The 26,954-nt window shown below is 54.9% G+C and overlaps 1 protein-coding gene and 1 long non-coding RNA gene across 4 annotated transcripts; one reads left to right on the top strand and one right to left on the bottom strand.

Annotated features, from left to right (window-relative positions):
- The first annotated feature begins 351 nt into the window (after positions 1 to 351).
- Positions 352 to 26,473, top strand: Epha2 (EPH receptor A2). 2 transcript variants are annotated; one of them, XM_038333448.2, is made up of 17 exons: positions 352 to 496; positions 5,059 to 5,126; positions 6,771 to 7,446; positions 14,614 to 14,769; positions 14,844 to 15,176; positions 16,269 to 16,384; positions 16,703 to 16,856; positions 18,260 to 18,359; positions 18,821 to 18,876; positions 19,066 to 19,191; positions 19,296 to 19,484; positions 19,601 to 19,662; positions 19,747 to 19,956; positions 20,119 to 20,268; positions 20,673 to 20,866; positions 21,339 to 21,494; positions 25,575 to 26,473. In XM_038333448.2, exons 1-17 carry the CDS (start codon positions 415 to 417, stop codon positions 25,678 to 25,680), a joined length of 2,934 nt encoding a protein of 977 aa, XP_038189376.1. In that variant the 5' UTR covers positions 352 to 414; the 3' UTR covers positions 25,681 to 26,473. The 2 variants fall into 2 exon arrangements, with proteins under 2 accessions (XP_038189376.1, XP_038189377.1); XM_038333449.2 differs by lacking the exon at positions 352 to 496 and adding an exon at positions 1,508 to 1,535.
- Positions 8,692 to 11,143, bottom strand: LOC119816637. Of its 2 annotated transcripts, none has more exons than XR_005285800.1 (3): positions 11,042 to 11,143; positions 9,666 to 9,828; positions 8,692 to 9,404 (listed from the first exon to the last, which is right to left on the bottom strand). It is a non-coding gene; the product is annotated as an uncharacterized LOC119816637 (long non-coding RNA). The 2 variants fall into 2 exon arrangements; XR_005285801.1 differs by having other exon boundaries at positions 9,666 to 9,834; positions 11,042 to 11,127.
- Positions 26,474 to 26,954: the final 481 nt, after the last annotated feature.

Here is a 26,954-nt window from a genome sequence, read left to right as displayed (position 1 = left end):
TCCGCACATTTGGGCTTAGAGATCAGATCCCCGGGGACTAACCATTGGAGGCGCTTTGCAGCGCGCAAACTCGTCAAGATTTGGGGCTGGGGAGACGCCAGCCGGTGCACAGGCCCCCAACAATCCTCCTCAAATCCCTGCTTTTCCCCACCCCAACTTCCCTCTCACTTCCCCGCCCTCCAGTCTGGGTGTCAGCCCCGCCCCTTTAAAGACATTCCTGAGGGCGTGGTTTCGGTGACGTCAGCACGGGACATGAATGAACAGGAGCGGGTTCTCACCCAACTTCCATTAAGATCTTGGGGCAGGAGGGGAAGAAGTTGTCCGTGGCGGGCGGGCGGGCGGGCAAGCGGGCAGAAGCGGGGCACCGAGGCCGGCGTGCGGATAGCAGAGATTGCGGAGAGCGAGAGGCGCGGCATGGAGCTCCGGGCAACCGGCTTCTGCCTTGCGCTGCTGTGGGGTTGCGCGCTGGCGGCCGCGGCGACACAGGGAAAGGAAGGTGAGTGTCTGCGCGGTGGCCGCAGCCAGCAGGGACCCCGAGCCACGGGACCCCGGGCGCTGGAGCCCCACGCTTCTCTCCGGGACGTACCTTTGGAAACTGACTTCTGGCTGCTTGGCGCGCTGGGTTTGGTGGGGCTCGCGGGCTGCGGTCGGGGACAATCTTGGGGACCCTCTCTTGGGACTCCAAGGTCTACGGAACTAAGAGATGTAGACTGGGGCACGCAGGGCTCGGAGGCCGCGGAAAATGGGATGCGGCGCCCGCCACGCGGTTGCAGCCCGGCAGCGGCTTCTGGAACGCGACCCCCGCAGGGCGCGCGGGGTCCCTCGGAGGAAAGAAGGGCTTCTAAGTGGACTTTTCTGGGTGATCAGCTTCTTAGTAACACTAGTTTGTTTAACTCATCCGCCCTGATTTCGTGCGGAAGGCATTTGGTTGCAGTCCCCGCTTGTTTGGGGAGGGGGCTTCTCGGCGGCCTGACCCAAGATGGTTCCTCCGCTCCCCCCCCACCCCCGTTTTCACTGGGGTCTCAGAGGCCAGCGTAAGAAGCGCACACCTTCTTCCCTCCTTGCCAAGCCGCACTCCCAGGTTTGGGAGACAGGTTAAGGGGCAGGAGCGAGGACAGGAAGTCCCAAAGTCAAGTGTACTGAGCAAGGGGTGACTCAGAAGGAGGAAATGCAGCAGGTGGGGTTGCGGCCTCCTTCGATGTAGAGCCGTCACCTCGGGGCCACCGGGAGCCGGGCACCTGGAGGTGGGAAGTGAATCACCTGCCCCCGCCCCAATGTCCCAGAGGGAGCCACGCAAGGTGAGGGGGCCGCAGACTTTGTCTTTGCCCAAGGCACGGCCTGGGGTGTGCGTGGGGGCGTTGCCCTTCAGCTAGGGTCTCCGAGAGGATGGGGATTCCTGCCCTGCCCTTGGCCGAGGATCTTCCTGTCCACCCAGCCCGAGCTGGCTTCCGTTTCCCACAGCGAAACTTTTCCCTGCTTTTGGACATAGCGCGGCTCCTGCCGGCTTCAGCAGGGGAAGCGTGGAGGAAACCCTGGTGGGTGAGAAGTTCCCTAATTCTTTTCGCTTTCCACGTTGGGAGGGTAAAAGGCCAGTTTGGGGCTCTTGGAGGGTGGGGAGTGTGAGGTGGAGGGGTGTCAGTCACATCCTGGCCCCATCCCAAGGACAGACAAAACCGCTGGGTCCCCCGGGAAGTTCTTTTTTGTCTATGTGTGTCCTGCAGCGCAGCGCAGGGCAGGGCAGGGAATCTGCGACCCTCATGCCCCCCCTCCCCGATTCGGTTATTGGCTCTCTCCTTGGGAACTGTGGTTGGGGAGAAGGGAGAGACAGCTGGAATTGCTACAGCCTTTCCTGGGCTGCCACGGAGTTGAGGATTAGACGTCTGCTTTGCTATGCGGGCTCCTGACCCCCAGCCCCCAGCAGGGAAGCCTTAAACAATCTTGTACTTGTGCCTCCCTCCCGGCATCTGTCCTCCTCATCCCGACCATTGTGATTAATCCCGTTTGCATGGGATGGAGGAGGGAAAGGGTGCATTTTGCCCCGTGGTTGTGGAAAATTCTTGTCTCTGCTCCGGAGTCCCAGTGCTTGTGTGATGAGGGGTTAGGGAGGGGGGTTGTGACCCAGCTGGTTTCACTTCGGGTTGGGGGAGCTGCGGGCAGGTATGATCTGTCTGGTTTCTAGCCTCAACACAGCTGTGCGGCCTCTTCTACCGTTCTTTGCTGAATTTGGAAACCCAGAGGGAACCAGTTAGGGTCTCGACAGCTGCTGAATTTGCCCCTCTATAGTAACTTTTACTTTATTACAGTGTGTGTGTGTGTGTGTGTGTGTGTGTGTGTGTGTGTGAATGTCAATGTACGAGTGTGGAACTCAGACTTGCAGGAGGAATTGGTTCTCTCCACCATGTGCGTTCTGGGATTGGAACTTAGGTGACAGACATGCGGCTTTACCTGCTGAACCAACCATCTCACTGCCTGTCCTTTACAGAGAGAATGGGGGAGGCCCACCACTAGGCAGCCAGGGCCCTCTGCACAGACGGGTCTGACCCACCTATCCAGCTGTCTCCTCCGCTGACTCGGATGGATGGGGGTTAAGAGGCACAGGCCTGGAGAGGGCTGGGTTTCTTAGCTCAGCAAGGGCCTTGCCTGCCTCCCAGCCCCATGCCTGTTTGCATCCGGAGTCTCAGGTCTCCCCACCCTTCCACCCCCTTTTTAGGTGTAAGCTGATCTTGGGTAAAGAGGGATGAGGTTAGCAGGGAGGTGGCAAGGGGGACATTGCATTGTGGGAAAGCTCATAAAGCCATGTAGCCCACAAATGTAGCCTATAGCAGTAAATCCCTCCCTCCCCACTGTCTTTTAGGGGACAGGGGACTTATGGGGTACTCCATCAAAGGCAACCTTTTGGTGAAACCCTAAGTGGGTCATGCCAAGGGGCTCCCAAGCTTCCTGCTTCCTAGAAGTCAGAACCTCTGATTATCAGAGCTCTGGAGCTCTGTCAGGGCAGGGGGACAGCTGGACTCTCCCCGTTCCTGATGGTTGGCTCTAGGGAATTTCTCTGGGAGGGGGCCGTGGCTGGCAGCCCTTGGGATGTGTGAAGGAAGCCCTTTTCTTCTCAGATTGAACCTGGCGATGTTTCTAGATCCAGGCTTGGGCTGACTGACCCTCCTGTTAGGTTAACCCTTCAAAGTCTTTTCCGCAAGGGGTCTTGTCTTGAAGTTTCTTCACTGCTTGTGTGTGTGTGTGTGTGTGTGTGTGTGTGTGTGTGTGTGTGTGTGTGCGCGCGCGCACGCGCGCGTTGGGGTTAGTGAGTTTCCCAAGGTTAGGCCCCGGGCATGTCTGAACAAATCCCTGCCCCCTGCCGTTACTTCCCCCTCTCTCCAACTTTACTACCAGCTGTGAGATGTGGAGCCTGGGCCACTTCAGACTTCCCCTTCCTTGTCTGGGCTGCCAGAGCCTTCCTAGGGTGGCTGAGGCCAGGGTCAGGTTGGTAGTGCCTCTCACTAGGGCCTTGACTCCTCCCCTCACCCCCTCTATGTGGAACCCCAGTCTGTCTCAATTTTCCCCAAGGTTCTCTGTTCTCCTAGATCTTGGTGTGGAGGACTGTCACTTCTGAGACCAGATCTTCAAGGTACCCTGCCCATGAAAACAATAACTTTGCAGTTCCTGCTTTGTCTACCATAGCTTCTTGGCTTCTGAATCTGGGGACCTTGCAGGGTTCCAGAGCCTCAATTTCCCTAATACCTGCTCTCTAGGGAGGGAGGCATGACTTAGCCTTTACTTGGAAATGGAGGAGAAACAGATTTTGGGCCTTGGCTGCTGCACCTGGCAGAGAAGTAGGCGTGGCCTATGGAAGGAGCCGGAGGGCCAGGCCAGGTGCAGGGAAGCCCCTGGCAGAACCTCCCTCTGCCCAGATACCTCCCTTTTTAAATACAAATTTTTTTTTTTTTTTACTTCATGTGCGTTGGTGTTTTGCCTGCATGTGTGTCTTAGTGATGGAGTCAGATCCCTTGGAACTGGAGTTACAAACCGTTGTGAGCTGCCATGTGGGTGCTGGGAATTGAACATAGGTCCTCTTAATCACCAAGCTATCTCTCCAACCTCCTTCCAAAAGCATCTTGGTGGGAAGATAGTGTGGTCTTTACACCTGTGGTCCCTCTGGGCCTGGAAAGTCCCCTATGAGGATTCCCGTCTATCATTCCCCCCACAGGTACTTCTGCCAGGGCTAAGAATGGCTTTCCTGGAGAGGAGGTCTGGCCAGAGATGTATGGCTTTGGGCCCCTCGCTGAGACCTCCATGCTAGAGACTGTGGTGGGAAGACCCATTTCCAGGCTACTTACTTCTGTCAGATCCTTTTGTTAACTTCCCTTTCTTTCTTTTCTCTTTTCTTTCTGACCATGTAGCCTTGCTGGCCTGGAACTCACTGTGTAGACCAGGGTGGTTGAGAATTCCTAGATGTCCATTTGCCTCTGCCCCTGGAGTGCTGGGATTAAAGCTGCGTGCCAGCATCCCTTGCTCACAGAGCACCTTGGCGCCTATTACCCACTGCTACCGTGTGTGCTGGGTGGCCTGCTTTGGGTCTGGGTGTTCTATGCCAAGGGGATGTGGCAGAAGCCGACAGTCCTGTTCTCTATGACCCGTGTGCAGTGTCCCCTTGTTCGAGGAAGCAGATGGGGCACTGGGGTATCATTTTATTCTGTTCACCCCAGCACACTGACCAGCTGCTGTCCTGCAGGGCTGAGCACTGCCCTGCCCCAGCTGGGGGTTTAAGAGAGGGCATAGCTGAAACCCTTGTGACTGGCGGCTGTAGGGCATGAGTCCCACCTCTTCCCAGGTCAAATCATGTGTAGCTCCTGGGGTTGGGGTTGCGGACACACACACACACACACACAGCCACCACCACCACCGCCGCCGCCCCACACTGGTCCTGCTGTGTTGCTCCTCTGGGGTTGGGGTTGTGAACACACACACAACCACCACCACCGCTGCTGCCGCCGCCCCACACTGGTCCTGCTGTGTTGCTTCTGGGAAAGCCCCAGCTCATCAGATCTTTCCCCTTTCCTACAGTTGTTTTGCTGGACTTCGCAGCAATGAAAGGGGAACTCGGCTGGCTCACACACCCCTATGGCAAAGGGGTAAGTAAAGTTCCAGAACTGAGGGTCGGTGGGAAGGGGGGCTGCAGGTCCCAGGAGGGACGGAGGATGGGAGCTGGGATCAGACAGTGCATCTGACCACACAGGACTGAGTTAGTGACCCAGGCCAGGGCAGACTAGATCTAGGCAGGAAGGAAGGGACCTTAGGTGGTCTTGCTGGGGAGACAGCTGAAGACCCTGGCACAACGGGATATTCCAGAGAGGGGTTCATGGCTCTGCTTGCCTCTTGGGAGGGAAGGGTTAAAGGCTGCCCTGTCGTGGAGGTCTTAGCACAGGAGGTGAAGAGTGAAGGAAAGATAAGGGACCCTAACTCCCTTCCTGCCCTGGGGCCCCTTTCCCTGTCTTCCTCCCACTGGGGACATCTCCCTTTCTGCTCTGCTAAGTCAGAGGCCGGGGAGCTTTGTGGAAGATACCGCTCTGCTTTGGGCCTCAGTTTCCCTTGCGTGCTACATATCCTTGTTAAGTTGGTTCTGGGGCTCTGAGCCAGGGTGAGGGGTGTGTCTCTGGGGAACTCTAGGGACAGTTCCTACAGTTGGCCAGATCTGAGGGACTTGCGTCTATCCCGAGTCATGGCGCCAGTGAGGTCTGAGGTAGAGTTTGGAACAGACATTCCAGGACCCTGGAATGTCCAGCTGGAGGCAGATAGCCTCATCCAACCCGGTCATTACATACAGAAGGAAACTGAGCCCTGGGGGCATGTGGGTCTTGGCCAATGTCATGCAGGGCAGGGCAGGGCAGGCCTCTTTTTTGTTCCCTTTACTTGCATTCACTGAATTTTTTTCTCATTCATTTGTTCACACATTTCATTCATCTGGGACCTCCCTAAGTACCTACTCAATGGCAGAGAGGCCCTGGGGATTCAGAGCTGTGTCAGTTGCTGCTCCCATGCTGAAGAGTTCAGAATACAGCCCTGGGAGCCAGGCTTGTGTTACCATATGCCAAGTCCCCAGTGATAAAAGGGGACATGGTGATCCTGGGGGGTACCCAGCCCCGTCCAGACACACCGGAGGAGCCTCAGCTACATTGTAAGCACAAACTGCCCAAATCCAGGCCCTGGAGGATCATCTGTGGCTTTGACTTAACTGTATTTGTCAACACACATGGCACACAGCGATGACCCTAGCCACGATGGCACCATGCCAGCTGTTTCATATGGTTGTCGGCCCAAGTGCCACGTGCTGTGTTCTGTGTTTTGCATGTTTGTCTCATGGGGTAGAGGATATGGCTCCCGTTCTATAGATGGGGTTTAGGGAGTTCCAATGAGAATGTCCCAGACTCCATCCCACGCCCACTGATGGGGAGACTCAGTACCCAAACATTAGGACCAGAAAGACCCACAGTCAGGTCTCAGCTCTGTTATTTTGTGGCTACATTTCTCCGGGCCTCATTTCCCTTCCCTGTAGAATAAGATCTGAGAGTCAGGTGTGGAGGCAGGAAACAAGATGTTCGTAGTCATCCCCTCATGACATAGTGAGTTCAAAGCCAGCTTGGGCTACGTGAGATACTGTCTCAATAGTACGAAGAAAGTAAAATATGGGAAAGGGGAAAAACTGTGAGACTGAGCCCGCCTGCTGGGACTCAGTCCGTACCCTCCCCCACTGACCCTCACGTGTTCTGCACACACAGTGGGACTTAATGCAGAATATCATGGATGACATGCCCATCTACATGTACTCCGTATGCAACGTGGTGTCCGGTGACCAGGACAATTGGCTCCGTACCAACTGGGTGTACCGGGAGGAAGCTGAGCGCATCTTCATTGAGCTCAAGTTCACCGTGCGCGACTGCAACAGCTTCCCGGGAGGCGCCAGCTCCTGCAAAGAGACCTTCAACCTCTACTACGCGGAGTCGGATGTGGACTATGGCACCAATTTCCAGAAGCGCCAGTTCACCAAGATCGACACCATAGCCCCCGATGAGATCACAGTCAGCAGCGACTTTGAGGCTCGCAACGTCAAGCTGAACGTGGAGGAGCGCATCGTGGGGCCGCTCACCCGGAAGGGCTTCTACCTGGCCTTCCAGGACATCGGCGCCTGTGTGGCGCTACTCTCCGTCCGTGTCTACTACAAGAAGTGTCCCGAGATGCTGCAGAGCCTGGCTCGCTTCCCCGAGACCATTGCTGTGGCCGTCTCCGAGACTCACCCCCTGGCCACTGTGGCTGGTACCTGCGTGGACCATGCCGTGGTGCCGTATGGGGGCGAGGAGCCTCTCATGCACTGCACAGTGAATGGCGAGTGGCTGGTGCCTATCGGGCAGTGCCTGTGCCAGGCGGGCTATGAGAAGGTTGAGGATGCCTGCCAAGGTGAGTGGAGGTTCCTGGGTGGCAGGGAAACCTTACTGTGGTGGGAGGAGGTGCTGGTGGGAGGTCGCAGCTCTGGGATTGGAGCATTTTAGTAAGTACATTGGGGATGTTGCTGCTCTGCTGCATCGTCCTGTACCTAGCGGGAGGGCTATGGGTCTAGGATAAGACAATGGCTTAGGTCCCAGTTCCCAGACCTTCCAGTTTCATCCCTTTCCTTCAACCCCCCCCCCCCCCCCCCCGTCGAGTTTCATCATCTGTAGAGAGGGTCATAGTATCTATCTTGAGGGGGTAGTTGTGGCAATCACATGACCTCATGCTCGTAAAGTGCCCAACACACACATACCTGTAAGTGCGGCTGTTATTTTTTTTGATTCATTCAATGACTAGTTCCTGTTCTGCTGGGGCCCTGCAGTCTGTTCCCAGGAACTATTTCTGATTCTCGTGCTGTGTGGCCTCGGGCAAGTTGCTCAACTCTCCGGGCTTCCGTTTCTCCTCGAATTGTTGAATCAGGACCCAGGGTATGCTAGAATCACCGGGAGTGCATTTGAGAAGCCACGAAGTGGGCTGCATTCCGCTCTCCCTGGAACCACAGACCCAGATCCTCTGTTGGGGTTTATTGATGACTATTGAGATTGCCAAGGGCCCCTGTTTAGGTGACTCTCTGGGAACAGGCCTGGGCAGTAGTGAGCTCACACAGGGGAAGCTGTGGTGACAGCCAGGGCCTGCGACAGGATAGCGGAAATGCACAACCATCGAGGGTTTGCAGTGGATGGCTCTGGAAGCGACGGGGCAGAGCGTGTGTGGAATGCAGCTGACCTTTGGAAGACCTGTCCTGGGGAGCTGCTTTTGCAGAGATAAGCTCAGTGTTGAGAAACTGGGGGCTAGGGCCTTACATATGTGTCTTGCAGGTGTGCATACCTGCCATGGATGACCCTAGCTGGCTAGGTCCCTGCTCATCTCTAGCCTCAGTTCTCCTTTGAGGAAAATGGGGGGGGGGATCGCCTCCCCCTGCGGACCTAGCTTGCCATGAAGAAGGCTGAAAGCCCCCTGAGTCCCAGCTAATAGGTGGTCTGTGAACCTTTGAGGTATAACACAGTGCCTAAGCCCCCGCGTGAGGGGTTTCCCGTGAGCCTTACTCCATCACCCTGCCTCTCCTCCCCGCTGCCCTCTGCTGAGTGAGCTCCCTTCCCTAGGTAGGCCCAGTTTGGGTGATCTCAGATGCATGCTCTCAGCTTCAGACAATGACCATGGGTGCTTGGGGAGGGGGAAGAGAGGAGGGGGCTGGTCAGGATGAGTGGGCCCAGGAGCTCCTCCCCCATGACATCCTAACACAAGAATGCGGGTGTGGAGGAGGGGAGGTTGAAAACTTTCCACCCTGGTGATTCAGACCCTGCAGAGATAAGTGGGGCTGGGGGGGGGGGGGTGTCCTTAATGAAGTGGAGCAGCTCTCTACTCTTGGGGATCAGTGTTCTTGGCTGGCTTTTGTTTATAAAGAATCACCCCCTCCCCCAGGAGTCAGCCCAGCAGGAGGAACAGTTCCTAAGAGGGACACTTGACTTAGCTGGCAAGGCCCTCTCTGTGCCAGCCACCCACGGGCCTGGCTCTGTCACCTTTGCACCTCTTCCCAGCAGGGAAAGGGTCTCGCCAATGCCAGTGTTCAATTCTCCGAACCCAGGCAGAAGGAGGAGGAGGAGAGCGCCAACTCTGCCAAAGTGACTTCCACACGTGTACCATGTGTGGTGTGCGCGCACTCAGGCAATCACGATGAACCCATTTAATTTCAGAATTTTTTTCTTCTCCATTCTGCCCGGCAGCCTGTGACCGTATCACTGAGGGGGTCGATGACAGCGTGCTCTGGAGAATTGGTCTCCCCGAGAGTCCGTATGTCCCTTCCATGAAGCTGGGGTTCTTTGTTGGTCCCATTGAATAGATGAGGAAACTGAGGCCCAGAGGCTTACCTGGAATCGCACAGCCATGTCAGTGTTTAAAGCATGGTGCACAACAGTACCCAGGCTGCCATAGGTCAGGAAGTGGGACAGGAAGTGACCAGATCCTGTGGAATCCCTGACTCAGCTCTTGGCACTGACATGGGCTTGCTGGGCAGTTCTGGGATGGCAGGTCTTGGCACCGGGGCTGGGGCTCCATCAGAGGGAGGGGTGGGGTGACTAGAGGGCCATTGTGTGTTGGGGACATGGGTGAGGACACAGGGTCTTTCCAACCTGTTTGGCTCTCTTCAAGCTGTAGCCCCGGGTGCTTCTGTTACAGCTTTTACTGACTAGAGCGGCCGTGGTGTCCCAAGGCCGACCTGCACCTTGTCAAGGTCATTTCCAGAGTCGTCAGGCTGCGTGTCTGTTCTTCCTGGGGGTTCCCTCTCCTAGAAGGCTGGAACTAGCCAGGAAGGAGTTAAGTGGTCAGAGGAAAGGGGGGAGTCCTTCCAGGTGCCCAGTGTGGACAGGTGGGCATGCTGCCCGGCCACAACTACCCAGAGCTATGTCAGGAATGAGCCAGCCTCCCTCCAGCCCTGTCCAGGGGACAGTGGAATCACTCAGACTGACTGCCATCTCCCTGGGGGCTGCTTTGTCTGTGCTTCCTGTGTTGGCTTCTGCAGGGCCCCCGACTGGCGCCTTGCCTCTGCCCAAGGAGACTGAAGCCAGGTGAGCAGGTGGCTAGCAGCTGGAACGCCAGCTTCTCGGGGATGTCCCTGCCTGGCTCCAGTTTCATGACCCCCCCTTTCATATATAGGGGTACTTTATTCCAGGCACCAGAATAAATATTTCACAGCCAAGGTCTATAGTCTGCACAGCACCCAGAGAGGATGAGGACTCTCCCCGTTTACAGATGAGAAGATCAAGGCCCAGAGGAGAAATGGCATACTGTTTCCACTTGCCCTTGGAGCCGAGTGATTATGGCAAAACCCCTTTGGGTTTTTTCTCACTGTCTGCCAGTGGCTGTCAGGCACCCTCTTGTGATCGGATCCTAGAAGCTGTTACTTTCTTTGTCAGCTCAATTTGAGCTATTACATGTGATTACTGTGAGTGGTGAGAAGGGACTCCCAGCCCAGGGCTGTAGCAGTGACCTTGGACCATGGTGGGGGTGGGGGCTCTAAGGGCCTTTGATCGTGGCTCTCAGGCTTATGCCTCCCCTAGTATGTGATACCAGGTCTTATTTTTTTTTTTTTTTTTTTTTTTTTTTTTTTTTTGGTTTTTCGAGACAGGGTTTCCCTGTAGTTTCTAGAGCCTGTCCTGGAACTAGCTCTAGTAGACCAGGCTGGCCTCGAACTCAGAGATCCGCCTGCCTCTGCCTCCCGAGTGCTGGGATTAAAGGCGTGCGCCACCACCACCCGGCGATACCAGGTCTTATTTCTGTGGGTTTCGGGGGTAAGGGTTGTGGCAGCAATCCCCCAGCCTCACCCCTGTGCTCCCAAGAGCAAGGCTAGGACCCAGTAGCCCTGCCAAGCAGGCTTGGCCCCTCCCTAGTTACTGGAGGTAAGGAGGTAAGTGGGTCCCCTGAATGGAAGGAAGGAGGCAGGCAGAGAAAGCCAAACGAGATAAAGGCTGGAGGTGGGAGAGCTGGGTGGGCGGAGGGGAGCACTTACCTGCTTGTGAGAGAAGCAGGGCCCACCCTGAGAACCGCGAATGGGGTTCCCCTTTTCTGTAGGTACCACAGGGCCTGCTGGGAGCACCCTCCTTGCCCTGGGTCAGTAACTCACAGGTCAAATTCATTGTCAGGGTGCAAAGTCCAGGCTCCCTGCAGAGGACTGGGGTAGTGAAGGTGGCATTCTGGTCGCCAGCTGTCCTCGGCTTGGGAAGGCTGATTGCCACTAGGGCTGACCTCTTGACCTCACGACCTCACCCCCCAAAGCCTGGGGGGGAGGCTGGGCCTGGGGAGGGGCTCCACAAGGAGCTGGATTAGCGCCACACAGAGGGCGTCTGTCCCTGAGTCACCCTGCACTGCCACCTGAGGGGCGGGTATCAAGAACTGGAAAAACCAGGGTACAGCCCTAGCTACAGTGCATGTGCCCCAGTTCTGCTGCTTGGAGTGGCCCGGGCCTGCCAGGCAATCGGGGCCAGAGATACATTCTGCAGGTGCCCCAGGTGGGTGTCCAAGTGGATGGCGTCCCCAGGGGCTGAAATGCCTCCACTCGCTTCTGCAGCCCTCGGCATGTTTCATTGTGCATGGAGAGCTTGCTATTCATTCATTCGTCCACCCCTTCATTCATTCATCCACCCCTTCATTCATCCGTCTCTACATTTGTTCAAGCTCCTCCATCACATCAGGTCTTGCGCCGAGCCACATATGGGAGCAGATAGACTAGCCTCCACTCCAGTCTCAGAGAGCAGGGGGGTGGGGAAGAGAGAGAGAGAGAGAGAGAGAGAGAGAGAGAGAGAGAGAGAGAGAGAGAGAGAGAGAGAGATAGATCCTCCTGTGTGCACAGATAATTTCAAATGAGGCATAAAAGCTAGGCTGTGAATTCCCCTGGAGCTGAAAAGATGCTAATCTGTCGGTCACACCACCGTATCCCAGTTCCCAACATTGTGCCAGACACGTAGGTTGGGCTTGTCTCTGTTTGGTAAACTTGAACCTGAGTAATAGATGCCCTGTTGGAGCACCAGGGAGCCTGAAACTGAACAGTTGGTGAAGGTGTCAAAGGAGTTAAGCTATTGACAGTGGGTGGGTCCTTGGTATGGTGGGTGTGTTTGTGCGTGTGAGCCCCTTGTTGTTGCTCGCCCTGGATGTTGGGAAATGCAAGCAATTCGGAGGGTCCTAATGGTCTTTCTGATGTGTTCTGGGCCTCTCTAGATAGACACTTGCAAACTCTGGCAAGCAGGGCCCAGCCAGGGGTGCCCCAGGGCCCTGTGGTTGGAGGAGGAGGGGGTAGTGCCTTTTCGGCAGGCAAGCGCATGCCCTGTGGACGCCGCCCCTCGTGCATTATCTGGTACATCCGCAGCGGAAATCTCTCCAAATTCCCTTTTTCCTGCCGACAGGCAGGCCACCCCCAGGCTCTGGGGCCGAAGAATAGAGCCCATATCTTCCCCCACTTCCTCTCTGGCATGAGATGGTGTGGAGCAGGGACATGAGGGTTGGCAGGTGGCTCAGGCCTTTGTGACCGCACTGAGCGCCAGGGCTGGGTCCCAGGCAACTGATTTGGAGGCTGGACCCTCCATCTCCCGAGTCCCCTGACCTTGGTCCCCAGAGAACCAGCACTTACTCACACGCAGGCATCTCTGGGTTTAAGTGAGAGCACTGGGATCGAAAGCTGGGATCAGCAGGGCCTGGTGTTCTGGCGTCTCATTTTTGTGTGAAAGTTGAAGGAAGGAGAGGGCTATTTTTGTATTGTAACAGCTATATAACGGAAGCGAGGCCAGAGACACACTCTCCCAAACCCACGAGGAGGCTTTTCAGCTTGGAAGAGGTGACTGTAGCTAACCCATAGCCCACTGGGGTGGTGTTTGGCGCTCCTCTCCAGACTGCTCTGGCTATAGTCGGTACTTTACCAAGCGGGTCATCAGGCCTCATGGCTTGCACCAGGCTTGCCCAGCCCTAAACTTTGTTCCAAATTGACGTGCTCCTGGGAACAGAAAGGGATGACCGGGAGGCCCTTAGCTTCAGCTTTCCTCCCTTTATCTTAGAGACCTTGAGCAAATTGACTCACCAGGGCCTCAGTTTTCTTAACTGTAGAATGGGATGAATTCTAGCCACGAATGCTAGCCACGATTGGGTGCCTTCGTCTTGCTATTTGGTTCCGAATTAAATCCCTTCTCAGAATAGGTGCCCAAGTTTTGGGGGGCAGCCTGGGTACCTCAAGGAACCACAAAAAATTGGAATGTTGTCTCCCAGCCTTCTAGCAAATGCAGGGCGCAGGCTCGCTCTTGACAGTCCTGCCGTCAATTCCATCTCCCTTCCAACCTCTGCTCTATTGCCCAAGGAGAGCTGTGCTATGCTCTCCAGCCTGGCAGGAGACTTGAATTGGCTTCCTGGGATGGGGGTTCGGGAGGTTCTCAGGCCTTGGGACCAGGGCTGCCCTGTATCGGGCAACCTTTGTCCAGGAATTTTCTTCCTCCTACAGTGCAACATGCCTCTCAGGATAAAATCTGAACTTCTTTGCCTTTCAAGGCCTTTCTCCCACTGCATTATTGCTACGGTTCCTTCTGTTTGTACCTAAAAGGCTGCTCATACCTTGTGTATGGCAAGCTCACCCTGATATCCTACTTGGCCATGGTGAACTTCTACACAGTCGTTAAACCCCAGCTGAAGTATCCCCTCTGTGGCGCCTCAGGTGCCCGCCCGCCGTCTTTTACCTCTGCCAGTCACTTGGCTGTAGTTTTCTGTAATTCAGAGTCTTAGTTTTCACCTTGGGGTCTGCAAACCATGTGGGCTGGGCCGAGGAAGATGGCCAATGAGTGACTGATGCAGGACCCTCCCTGCAGAAAAAGCGAAAAGGGCTGTACAGGGTTGAAAAAGGAGGTCCCCAGGGACAGCACTCAGTCTGCTCCCGAAGCCACCCAATCTCTGGTGAGCCCTGTGAAGTGACCCTCGTGTCTGAGCAGCTTCCTGCCTTTAGGCCAGGAAAGGGCTTGGGGCAGAGAGCAGGGTAAGGTGTTGGGAGGAAGCCCCCAGAGTCAGGTGCCTGAGTCCCTAGCCAGCTGGTCCAGGAGGGACTACTGAAGGAGGAAAGGCCACTTCCCGGCGGCCCCCTGAGAGGAGCAATGACATGGCTTTGGAAATAAATCCAGGGAAAGCTGGGGCTGGCCTTTTCCTGCCTCTCGGAGGCCAGCCCCGGAACAGGAAAGAGATGGAGGCCTACGGTAGAGGAGCCTTGGCAGGGGGGCATCCTGACAGAGGTCGGGGTGGAGGTTCACAGCTAGTCTCCACCCTGGTCAGTTCACACCTGCGGTGCACCGTCGAGATCCTGCCAAGCCAGTCTGCACGAGTCAGGTTGGAAAACCTGCTCATGCTGGAGGAGAAGCTGTGGCCCTCAAGTGCTAGGCTTTGAGGTGTGACACTTATTGCAAGAGGCAGCTGGTATCACATGTCCCAGGGTTTGGGGCATTTGGGACAGGTTATTTTTGTGCCCAGCAGGCACCTGCCATGGGTGTGATGTCAATGAGAACACGGCTGGGGAAGGACAGACAGAACTGACCTCATGTCTGTCCTTGTCCCTCTCAGCCTGCTCGCCAGGATTCTTCAAGTCTGAGGCGTCCGAGAGCCCTTGCCTGGTGTGTCCAGAGCATACCTTGCCGTCAGCCGAGGGTGCCATCTCCTGCCAGTGTGAAGAAGGCTATTTCAGGGCACCTGAGGACCCACTGTCCATGCCCTGTACACGTGAGTCTTGCGGAGATCCGGGAAGGGGTGGCTGAGTGAGGAGACAGCCCCTTTGACCTCCAGTCTTTTGACAGGTCCCCCCTCTGCCCCCAACTACCTCACGGCCATCGGCATGGGTGCCAAAGTAGAACTGCGTTGGACACCCCCCCAGGACACCGGGGGCCGCAAGGACATTGTCTACAGCGTCACCTGCGAACAGTGCTGGCCCGAGTCTGGCGAGTGCGGGCCCTGCGAGGCCAGCGTGCGCTATTCAGAACCTCCTCACACCCTGACCCGCACAAGTGTGACAGTCAGCGACCTCGAGCCACACATGAACTACACCTTCGCTGTTGAGGCCCGCAATGGCGTCTCGGGCCTGGTGACTAGCCGAAGCTTCCGCACAGCCAGCGTCAGCATTAACCAGACAGGTGAGCCGAGGGACAGTAATGGGTCATGACATGCCAGGGCGGGGGGGGGGGGGGAACCTGCCTGGGTGGGACTTGAAAAAAGGCACCCAGGACTAAGATGTGTTCAAGAGGTAACAATAAATGGCTAAGAGCCTTGCTGGGTGTGGTGGCACACCTTTAATACCAACACTTAGGAGACAGGCAGGTGATCGATCTCTGAGTTTTAGGCTAGCCTGGTCTATGTATTGGGTGCCAGGATAGCTAGAGATATATATATAGTAAGATTCCTGCCAGGCATGATGGCATATTATAATCCCAGACGTGTTCTGAAGGTGGAGGCAGGAAGGTCAGGAGTTCAAGGTCATCCTTAGCTACGTAGTGAGTTCAAGGCCCATGTGAGGCAAAGGAAGAACAGGGGAGGTATTTCAGAGCATAGTGCTTGCTGCATAGACATGAGGACTGCACCTCATAGGGGCATGGATCCCTTGCACCCACACACACAGAGACAGGGAAACCCAGCTGATCAAGCCAGGGCGGGGTTCACTAACTGACTTCTGCCTCAAAATCTAAGGTGGAAAGGGATGGAGGAAGAAAACCTTTGACTTCCACATGCACATGTTCACACACATACATGTGCATGTGCCCACATGTGAATGCACACATACCTGCCCCAGTCTCTGGACTCCTTAGCCCCGGGACTTCAAGTTATTTCTCTGGAAATTTATTTCCTTTTTCAGAAAGATGTAGAAGGCTGTTAAATATATATTGTATGGGGAATAGGAAGGTGGGCTCAGTCAGGAAAGCGATTGCTACGTAGGCATTGGGGTCTGGGTTTGACTCCTCTGCACTCACGTAAACACCTGGTCCCATGGTGGGGGGGGTGCCATTGGAATCTGAACACGGGGTGCTGGGGACAGGACAGAATTTGTGTTCGTGAAAATCCCCAGGGCACTTCTGATGGGATAGCCTCTGGGGTCGGTCAAGACAGGATCTGTAACTGGAAATCCAAGAACCTAAGGCAGGACCTGAAGAGCTGGGGGCCAGGACAGCTGGCATTCTCCACCCTTCACCCCTTTCTGCCTCCTCACACTCCTCCCGCCCTCTTCTGCCCAGAGCCCCCCAAGGTGAGGCTTGAGGACCGCAGCACCACCTCCTTGAGTGTCACGTGGAGCATCCCGGTGCCACAGCAGAGCCGCGTGTGGAAGTACGAAGTCACCTACCGCAAGAAGGTAACTGAGGGTCGGCCGGGCCAAAGGAGATGCTCCATGCTTGGCCATCTGGAGAGGCCTCCCAGGGCAGCACAGGGGAGGATTGTAGGGGAGAGAGAATGTTTTGGGTTCTCAGAGCCAGTTAGAGCAGGCTGTTTGGGATTCTGCCAGTCCTGAGGTCACATAGTCCCTTTTTGTGCTTCTGCACCTTGGTTTGTGTATCTGTCTGGTTGTCTGGTTGGGTAGCACAGGAAACCACCTTTCTGGCCGGGACCTTGGCTCTTAGCGAGGCTCTGCCCTATCTTCACTGCCTGTTCCTCTACCCACCTCCACCCACAGGGGGATGCCAACAGCTACAATGTGCGTCGCACGGAAGGCTTCTCCGTGACCCTGGATGACCTGGCTCCTGATACTACCTACCTAGTGCAGGTGCAGGCACTGACGCAGGAGGGCCAGGGCGCCGGCAGCAAGGTGCATGAGTTCCAGACACTGTGTAAGTCAGGGCAGCAGAGTAGGACATTTCTGGGGAGGAAGTATGGGAGTCTGGAAATGCCCCTTCCTCTTAGCCGTATGAGGGGAGGGTCAGGACTACAACTCAGGTGTTAGGACCAGGGATGTGCGTTCAGGGCAGTGTTCAGAGGTCACGCAAGGCTGTGGCTCTGTCACTGATAGTTCTGAGTTCAAACCCTACATAAGGAAGCACTAGCTCTGGGCTGCGGCATGGAAGGCTTCAAGTTCAATCCCACACATGTATAAACTCCTGGTGTATGCCTGTGAAGGATCAGATGTTTAAGGTCATCCTTGGTTACATGATGGGCCTAGCCTGGGCTACATGAGCAATTCTGCCTCAAACACTAAATAAATATTTAAACAACATATATAACACAAAATTAAAAAAACAAACAGATAAAGATTAGGGTCATTAATTTGCCCTCCATGAGCCATCAGGACACCCCCCGCCCCTCCGGCCTGGCTGTGGAACAGTAATTAATATCCCCAGGAGAGTCTGGTGAGGTCTCAGTTAAGATGGAGCACTCCTTGTACTCCTCTGCACACACCCAAGTTCCCAGCATTCATGTCAGCTCTCGGCCGCCTGTAATTCCAGTGCCAGGCATCTTCACTCATGTGTATACATATACCACCACTACACACACACACACACACACACACACACACACAATTAAAAATAATTGCCGGGCAGTGGTGGCGCACGCCTTTAATCCCAGCACTCAGGAGGCAGAGGCAGGCAGATCTTTGTGAGTTCGAGGCCAGCCTGGTCTACAAGACCTAGTTCCAGGACAGGCTCCAAAACTACAGAGAAACCCTGCCTCAAACCTCCCACCCCAAAATCTATTTGTCTTACTGGTCATTGTATGTTGGTCCCCATTTTTTTGTTTTTATAGGGTGTTTGTGTGTTTCTTGTTTTTGTTTCTTTGTGAGTTTGTTTGTTTCTTTAATTTTATTTTATGTGCATTGGTATTTTGTCCACATTCATGTCTACATGAGGGTGTTGGATCCCCTGGAACTGTAGTTACAAACAGTTGTGAGCTGCCTGTCATGTGCTGGGAATTGAACCCTGGTCCTCTGGATAAGTAGGCAGTGCTCTTAACCACTGAGCCATCTCTCCAGCCCCTTTGTTTCTTAAAGAGAAGTAAAGGTGTGGAGTTGGGGTAGAGTAGGAGAATCTAGGAAGGGAAAAATTGTGACTGCAGGGGAGGGGGGATTTTCTTTTTGAATTTTGGAAAAAAAAATCCTTAGAAAACTTGAAGGTAGGAGCGCCCAGCATTCTGTTGGTGCCCAGGCTTCTCAGGTCCTTAAGGGGATCTCTAAGTGCAGTGGGTGTGTCTGGAGGGTTTAGGGTGGGATCTCTCTCATCAGTTGGTCTCTTCCCAACAGCCACGGAAGGATCAGCCAACATGGCGATGATTGGCGGTATGACCGTTGGCTTGGTCTTGCTTCTAGCGCTGGCAGGAATCGGCCTTTTCATCCATCGCAGGTTTGTCTCCTCTACTCCTGGGCTTCCCAAGGGCCTGGGTTTGTCACCCTTCCTCGCGGGCTTCCCAAGGGCCTGGGTTGGACAAAGAAGGCAGGGCCCCAAGTAGGCCAAGGCAATTTAATCTAATTTAATCCAAGCCTATGGGATCCCTACCTATGGGAAGAGGATGATCTGAAATTTGGGGGTCACAGGGGCCACTGCCGTTGCGCTCCTTCTTAACTTCCGCTGGACTGGGGCAGGACATGCTAGCTAGCTCAGATGAGGAAAGCCCTCATTATGGCTGAGTATGTGGTCATTGTAGAGAATGACGGTCCTTTGCTCTGGCTTCCCCTCACCCTCTGCCCCAGATGGAGGCTGAGTGGGTTGCTAGGCAGTGAGGTCAGGACATGGTTGGTAGGTCCTTTTGGCTAGCACACACTGTACTGACCATGTGTGTCTGGTCCCCGGGGGGTTTCTTCCAGGAGGAGGAAGCTGCGAGCCCGCCAGTCTTCTGAGGATGTCTATTTTTCTAAGTCAGGTGAGATGCAGGAGCCCCCACCTACCCCTGTGCCCCAGGAGCTTTCCCAGCTCCTGGTGGACCTAGAGGCTTCACTCATTTTTTTCTGCGGTCCCCTACTCCTGTGGCCTCTCCTTCGCTAGAACGTCACCTCCTGGAACCAACCGCTCCTCAAACTGTCCGTGACCCCGTGTCTCTTTCCCCTTCCAGAACAACTGAAGCCCCTGAAGACCTATGTGGACCCTCACACTTATGAAGACCCCAACCAGGCTGTACTCAAGTTTACCACCGAGATCCAACCGTCCTGTGTCGCAAGGCAGAAGGTGATTGGAGCAGGTGAGGCTGTGGCCTGGAGAGGACAGGTGATGGGGTGGTCCAGAGAAGGGCCTGCCCAATGCACGGGCTTACTTGGGTCGCTTCCACACCTTGCCCTCCCACAGGAGAGTTTGGAGAAGTCTATAAGGGGACGCTGAAGACATCATCAGGGAAGAAGGAGATACCCGTGGCCATCAAGACCCTGAAAGCCGGCTACACGGAGAAGCAGCGTGTCGACTTCCTGAGCGAGGCCAGCATCATGGGCCAGTTCAGCCATCACAACATCATCCGCCTGGAGGGCGTTGTCTCTAAATGTGAGACCTGGGGAGGTGCTCGGGGGTGGCCCCGGGTAGGCAGTCGGGGAAACCAGCCAGGGGCTGGGCCCCCATCCTGCTTACTGGCCTCACTCATACCTGTGTCCATGTTTTAGTCAAGCCCATGATGATTATCACAGAGTACATGGAGAACGGAGCCCTGGACAAGTTCCTTCGGGTAAGGTCACGGTCTGGAGAGGTGGCAGGGGGTGGAAGCTGGGGTTTCTGGGGCCACTTGGCACTGAGGGACTGTGCCCTGCAGGAGAAGGATGGAGAGTTCAGTGTGCTGCAGCTGGTGGGCATGCTGCGGGGCATTGCGTCCGGCATGAAGTACCTGGCCAACATGAACTACGTGCACCGGGACCTGGCTGCCCGGAACATTCTTGTCAACAGCAACCTGGTGTGCAAGGTGTCTGATTTTGGCCTATCCCGCGTGCTGGAGGATGACCCTGAAGCCACTTACACTACTAGTGTGAGTCAAGAGAAGGGGGTGTCATACCTGGGGATGGGGGGCTTAAGGGTGACTTTTACCTGTGGATCTGGGACGTGAGGCATGAAGGGTGACTCCAGGCCCACAGAGAAGGGGCCCTGAGTTCTGGCTGGGATAGGGGTAACTGGGGTTGGTCTCCTGCAGGGCGGCAAGATCCCTATTCGATGGACAGCCCCAGAGGCCATTTCCTACCGCAAGTTTACCTCAGCCAGTGATGTGTGGAGCTACGGAATTGTCATGTGGGAGGTGATGACTTACGGCGAGCGGCCCTACTGGGAGATGTCAAACCACGAGGTACTGATCCACTGTCAAGATTTCCCTCACTCCCAAATCTTGGGGGCCCCCATCCCCAACAGTCTGGGATCGATGTGCATCGAGTAGAGACCACACAGATACTTGTCATGGGGGAGGACCTGGCCTCTGTAGTGAATGCAAAGGCAGCAAGAAGGGAAGGATTTGTGTGCAACTTGTGAATATGTGTTGGGTGTGTATTCGCATGTGTGTCTATGGGCATGTGTGTGTAGGAACATGCATGTGTGCATATGTCTGTATGTAGGTATATGAATGTGTCTGTATATATACATGTGTGCATTTGTATATGTGTGTTATATGCATGCGAGCACATCCCATGTACCTGGTGCCTCACTTAGTCTGGAGGCCTGAGATGCTAAGGACACCATGATGCTCGTGTCCCCTAGGTCATGAAAGCCATCAACGAAGGTTTCCGGCTCCCCACACCCATGGACTGCCCTTCTGCCATCTACCAGCTCATGATGCAATGCTGGCAGCAGGACCGTTCCCGTCGGCCCAAGTTTGCTGACATTGTCAGCATCCTAGACAAGCTTATCCGCGCCCCCGACTCCCTCAAGACCCTGGCTGACTTTGACCCCCGGTGAGTCTCATGTCCTGTGCCCGTACTAGCCTTCAAGGTCACTCATGTGGATTGTGGGGCTTCTCAGGTTGACTGGGTGGCTAGGTGGGAGTCGGGTGTGAAGGGGCTCAGAAGTGACATGTCAGCGCTGGCGGTGGGGCCAGGTGGTGTGAACTGTTTGCATGGTATGCACAAAATCCTGGGTTCAATCCCCAATAACTGGAAAAGGAAGCCAGGCACGGTCTTATTATTAACACCAGTACAAGAAACCCGTTTAAATGGTACATGGGCAGGCACTGGGCTCAGTAAGGTGGGCTCTGTACGGATGGGGAAACTGTGGCACAGGGTGCCAGGACCCTGGCTGGGCTTCCTCATTTACTTAGAGGAAACTGAGGCTCAGCCAACTGTATGCCCAGCCCAAGCTAGGAGGGTAGGGGCTGGGTAGGTCATGTTAGGCAGCCCCTCACCTGTGGCCTGTGGATTTCCACCCCAGAGTGTCCATACGGCTGCCCAGCACCAGCGGCTCAGAGGGCGTCCCCTTCCGTACGGTGTCCGAGTGGCTGGAAAGCATCAAAATGCAACAGTACACGGAGCACTTCATGATGGCTGGCTACACGGCCATCGAGAAAGTGGTACAGATGTCCAATGAGTGAGTAGACACCCTGGACCACCTGCTGTTCACCTCTGGGGACAGCCTCTGACCCACTGTTTCTTTCTCTCTCTCTCTCCCTCTCTCCCTCTCTCCCTCTCCTTCTCTCTCTCTCTCTCTTTGCCTCTCTGCTGGGTGCCCCCCCACCTCTTCCTCTAGTATGGGATGACGCTGGGGGATATAGTTGTCATCACAAAGCTTCATATATGGAGGGCTCTTTGCCCACCCTGGGTTGCAATGCAGTGTAAGGAATCGTTGCTTCCATAGGCCCGGGATCCTACAGCCACCAGGAACAGAGAGTTTAGCTTTGATAAAGCAGGACCCAGGCGGAGCCTTGTGTTCTTTTCCTGGTGCCTGGGAACCAGAGCCTTGCCAGCCTCTCCCAGGCCACTCTCCCTGTGTGGTTAACTCATCCCTGCCACTCACCCCCTGCTGGCCCTGAGTATGCCCCCTAATCAGACCGTGTAAGTGACTTGATCACTCCACCCCATCTCCATCACTGACCCTTCCCAGAACAGCCTTGGCAGGGACATCTCTTCCCGTCCCTGGAGGGATACAACATTGTCCTCTTAGCCTTTGTGCTTCTAAAAATAGCTGTGGGTCCCAACAGCCCAGGATCCAAGTGTCCAAGGCCATTGCAGAAACAGGCCTTGGGGTGGGAAGGCTTTGGGAACTGCTTGGAGGAGGTGACCTGGACCTCCCCATGTTCCCGGGCTCTAGCCGCTCTGGGACCTGGGCTTAGACTCAAACATTCTCTGGGGTCCCTGACAACCTCCCAGCAGGGCTTCTGACCTGCTGGCCATGATTGTGGCCGTGAAAATGGTGGGTCATGGGAAAATGGACAGGAAAAATTAACCAGAGGGAGGTGCGAGAGAAGATGGAGAGAAAACTTTAGGTCCCAAGATCTCTTTTGCTCTGAGTCTGTGTCCCAGGTCTGCAGTGCAAGGGAGTTTGGTCCAGCTTTGACCTTGGTGCCCATTTCTCCACGTGGGGATTGCATGGGTGTAATTCAAATGCATAGGTTGTCTTGATTCTTATCTCGTTTCTGCCTTTCCCACGAGCCCATAACTCATGGTTCTGTGTCCTGGTTCCTCAGTGCCTCTCCGTTTCCCTGGCAACCTGGGTCAGCTCCCCAGGTTCCTTCAGGTTCTCTCCCCCAGGAAAGCACAGCTTTTCTTCTAGTGCCCAGCACTGAGAGTGAGGAGCAGGTTTACAGGAAACACATGGCCGTAGAAGCATCCCAAAATAGCCTGGGGTGCCCCTCTCCAAATCCTTTCCCACGAGCTGGGGTAGGCTCCTGGACAGACAGGCGGTGCGCGCAGGCAGTGTGCAAGCTTGGGGGTTATTTGAAAAGTGTGTAGATAAAGCCCGGAAGTCTTTGAGCGCTCCTTCCTCCGCTTTGCTCAGACCCAGCGGCTCACAGGGCTCCCTCTGGCTCTCTAAGAGGATGTGGGGATGATCTGCTAAACCCACAGAGTTTGACCACACCATTGAGCCCAACAGGAGCTGGTGGCAGAAGAGTCAGTTCCTTTCCTGATAGGGTCAGGATTTAGGCTTCAGTACCCCGTCGCTCCCCTCCCTGAGCCTCCCTTTCCAAGCACCTGGCCTCCTCTACCCATAGCCCCTATCTCTTCCTAGCTTGTGCCCCCCATGATATTTTGGACTTGGTTGGGTTTCGAGCTGGGTAAGATCAAATTGAGGACCTGATAGAGAAAGTGGTTTTGTTTATTTATTTGTTTGGTTTGGGTTTTGGTTTTGGTTTTATGAAACAGGTTTTCTCCATATAGCTCTGTAGACCAGGCTGGCCTTGAACTCACGGAGATCCACCTGCCTTTGCTGGGATTAAAGGTCTGTTGCCACCACTACCTGGCACAGAAAGCATTTTATTATACTGTACCTTGAACAAAACAGCGGGCCCAAAGGCCAGGCCTGCCCAGCATTAAAGCTACAGAATAAAGCATCCTGACTGGGCACAGGTTCCAGATGGGTCTTAAGGATCAGAATCCACAGTTGGGTGTGAATGATATAATTCTTGAGTCTCTGGGGACTCTTGTGCCTCCACCCCACCCCCTCGCTTAGTAGGTCTTCATGGGTATTTACATTCATGGGATTTCCTGCTTAGGGGGAAGAGTGTACAGAATTAACCTGGCTTGTTTCTCTTCATTCCTGCGCAAGGGTAAATAAGATACCTGCTCTGCATCCCTTAGGGGAAGACTGAGATGGGAACCGGAACCAGCCTGGACCCTGGCTTGTCTGTGGCTCTCACCCCAGTGCCTTGTTCTATTTGTAGTCAAGAAAAGGTGTCCTTTAATCACAGCGCTGGGGAGGGAGGGAGGGGCAAGTGGTTTCTCTGCGTATGAGGCCAGCCTGGTGGTCCACATATAAGTTCAAGTCAGGATTATACAGCGAGACCCTGACTCAGGCAGGCAGGCAGGCTGGTCGGTTGGTCGGCTGGTTGATTGATTGATTGATTGATTGTGGGGCTTGGGGAAGGAGCACGCTGCTCAGGAATACATCATTATCTCCGTAAAAAGAAACGGGGCTTGGGAGGTGCGACCAGACCTACCACAGCCTTGACGTGAATCTGGGCCAAGAATCTTTAGCCTCCCAGACTGTGAAAGGAACCACTCTGCTGGAGAGAAAGCCTCGAGGTGGGGCAGGGGGCAGCCTCACAGTGCTGTTTACATACACATTCATTTGCTCAGCAGTGCAGGGTGGAATCAGGCCCAGTGAATCTGGGGTTCCCTAGGCCCTGCCTTTTCCTTAAGAGCCCCTTCCCCACACTGACCCCTTAAGGGGATGCACAAAGCATCCCAGCCCCTTTGTGGTAGGTTTAGAGCCTCCCTTTCTGTTTTCTGGCCTTTTTGCTGTAGCAGGAGCCGTCCCTCCCTCCCCACCTGGGTCTGCCCATCCCTGCTCTATGCTTGGCTCTTTCCGAGCCTGTGGGAAAGTCATGTCTCCGGCATTGCAAACTCCCGGAGCCTGTACCATATAATTACCTCCAATTACAGCCAAGAGCTGGCCTGTAAAAACCTGGGTGTTTTCATGAGCAAGGGCTGGTGGGCGAGGACGGTGGAAGAGAAAACTCCTGAAGTTAGCAACAGACATCTGCTGACAGCTCCCGAAAGCCTGCGTGGTTCTACCTAGGATGGCGGGCAGGCAGGACAGCCTACCCCTTCCTCATGGGTCCCCTGTGACCTACTGTCAGCCTGGCACCAAATCCCTCAGTTGGACACTTATCCCTCGGGTTCCCACAGGGAAAGGCAGCCTGCCTCTAGCGACCTGCAGGCCTCACCCACTAGAGTCTAGCAGAGCCTGACCCTTGGAAGACTATTAGCAAATACTCGCCAGTCTCTGTTGGGGGCGGGGAGGGATGAGAGAGTGGAGGGGACTAGAGGTGGTGGATGGGACAGTCCTTGGATGGAGGGCCTTGATAGGACACTCCTAGGGGGTCCCTGAACTGCCACTACCTGAAGAGGCCTGCCACTTAGGGAGACAGACAGGAAGACATTTCTTCACTACCGGTATAATTCTCAGTTCTGGTACCTCCTAGCTGTGGCCTTAGAAAAAAGTCTCTGCACCTCTGAGTTTCAGTTCCCTCGTCTACAGGACAAGGGGTAAGGAGGACGTCTAAGGCTGGGCAAATTGTTGCCAGTAAAGTGCTTGCTGGGCAAACACGAGGACCTGACAGAGTTCAATCCCCAGAACATGCAGCGGCACCCATGTGGAGTCCCAGTGCTGAAGAGGGGACAGGCATGCCCTTGTATCTCGAAATAAAGTGGGCATCTCCTAAAGTGAGGTGGCCTTTTGACCTCCCACGCATTGCACACACGTGTGTGCCTGTATACACATATGAAACACACACAGAAAGAGCACCTCCTCTGTACACCCCTGTGAAGAGCTGCTTAGAGAAGACGCTCAGCAGGAGTCAGCTGGCGGGCCATGTTAGGATGTCCCCCTCCCTGCCTTGCTTTCCTCTCTGTCTCTAACTCTCCCTCTCTCCCCCTGCCCACTTCCCCAGCTGGATCACACTGCACAGCCCTGTCCCTAACTCTGCCTTCTCTCCCTCCCCACCCACAGTGACATCAAGAGGATTGGGGTGCGTCTTCCTGGCCACCAGAAACGCATTGCCTACAGCCTGCTGACACTCAAGGACCAGGTGAACACAGTGGGAATTCCTATCTGAGTCCAGCAGGGCCTCGTGTCTACCTTGACCAACAATACTTGAAAATAACACAGTGGTCTCCCTGCCATCCCCGTGCCGGGCCACTAGGACTTAACTTATTTCTACTTCTTCCTCGTCTACGCCACCCTAAGGACTCTGCAGGGAGCTCTTGAACGACACCCTGGCCTGAGCTAGGGAAACTCCTGGATTCTGGGCAGGGGCCTCTTCCCTCCGCCGAGGACCCAGCTAAGCACTTAGAGGTTGCCATTGCATTCCCAGCATTCCCTGGGCTAGAGTGCCACCAAGACCATTGATACCGACGTGGGGACGTTTCCAAATGGATCTCCCCATCACCTTTTCCCCCCAGGAAGCCACCTCAGGAGCTGAGGCAGGATACTCAGCCCAAGACCAGATGGTTAGGGCACTGTAAGCCCCACCCCTCGTTGTTAGAGGGTTGAGTGTGGACTTGGCTGGGTGGAGCCCCAGCAATCTTCCAGTGCCTTCTTCAGACCCAGGGCCCTGCCCTCCGCCCTCGAGGGCCAGTTTCTTGCTTTCCTGGGGCCCCCTCAGGATGCTTGTTTGTGTTGAGGTTTTTTTAAAATATATATTTTGTACTTGCGGAAAGAATGAGTGTGTGGCAGGGACCTTGCCAGGGCTGGAGACGGAGGATGCCCTGCAGTAGACATTCCCGGGCTGGGGGCTGGCCAGACTCACAGGAGTCGCTGCCCGGCCACCTCATCTCTAGCTCCTTTGGACGACTGTCACTGCTGTCAGTGTTACTGATTTTATTGGGTTGTTTTTGTTCTTTTTTTTTTTTTTTGAACCTTAACTTATTTTTTTTTATATTTATTGTTAGAAAACAACTTATTTCTGCTCTGGAATAAAGCTGCAGATGGTTCAAACTGACCTTGTTTCTCTTTTTTTTTTTTTTTATCCTGGATGCTCATTTGGGTCTATGGCTGCCTGTTGGGGGCAGAGAGGACCCCCTAACTCTAAGTGTTTAAATACAGCTTGCACAACAAGGGAGGGTGTTGTATCACCCTTGGAGAAAGAGTGGGTAGGAGTGGGCAAGGGGCCAGGGAGCATGCCCCAGCCTCCACACACACCAGCAGGCTTGATCACCTTTGATCTCTAGGCTGCTGCGGGGCTGGGAGGCAATGAGAATAGCTAGCTGTTAGCCTCCTTCCCACTCACTCCCCTGGTAGGAGCTGAAATGGACAGTAGGGCTGGCTACAGAGCCTTCCACACATTTTGTCGAGCTGGAGTGTCACCTGGCATTTGTGAGTTTTGTGGGC

The sequence above is a fragment of the Arvicola amphibius genome, chromosome 6 (genome assembly GCF_903992535.2).
Source record: "Arvicola amphibius chromosome 6, mArvAmp1.2, whole genome shotgun sequence".
NCBI lineage: Eukaryota > Metazoa > Chordata > Mammalia > Rodentia > Cricetidae > Arvicola > Arvicola amphibius.
The sequence above is the reverse complement of the archived record's forward strand: the minus strand, read 5'-3'. Positions and strand labels throughout refer to the sequence as shown.

Excerpts from the sequence above, each read along its gene's own strand:
- Epha2 (XM_038333448.2), top strand. The coding sequence starts at position 415 with ATGGAGCTCCGGGCAACCGGCTTCTGCCTTGCGCTGCTGTGGGGTTGC. Across the intron at positions 497-5,058 it reads GGCGACACAGGGAAAGGAAG|TTGTTTTGCTGGACTTCGCA; the intron begins GTGAGTGTCTGC and ends CCTTTCCTACAG. Across the intron at positions 16,385-16,702 it reads AAGTCACCTACCGCAAGAAG|GGGGATGCCAACAGCTACAA; the intron begins GTAACTGAGGGT and ends CTCCACCCACAG.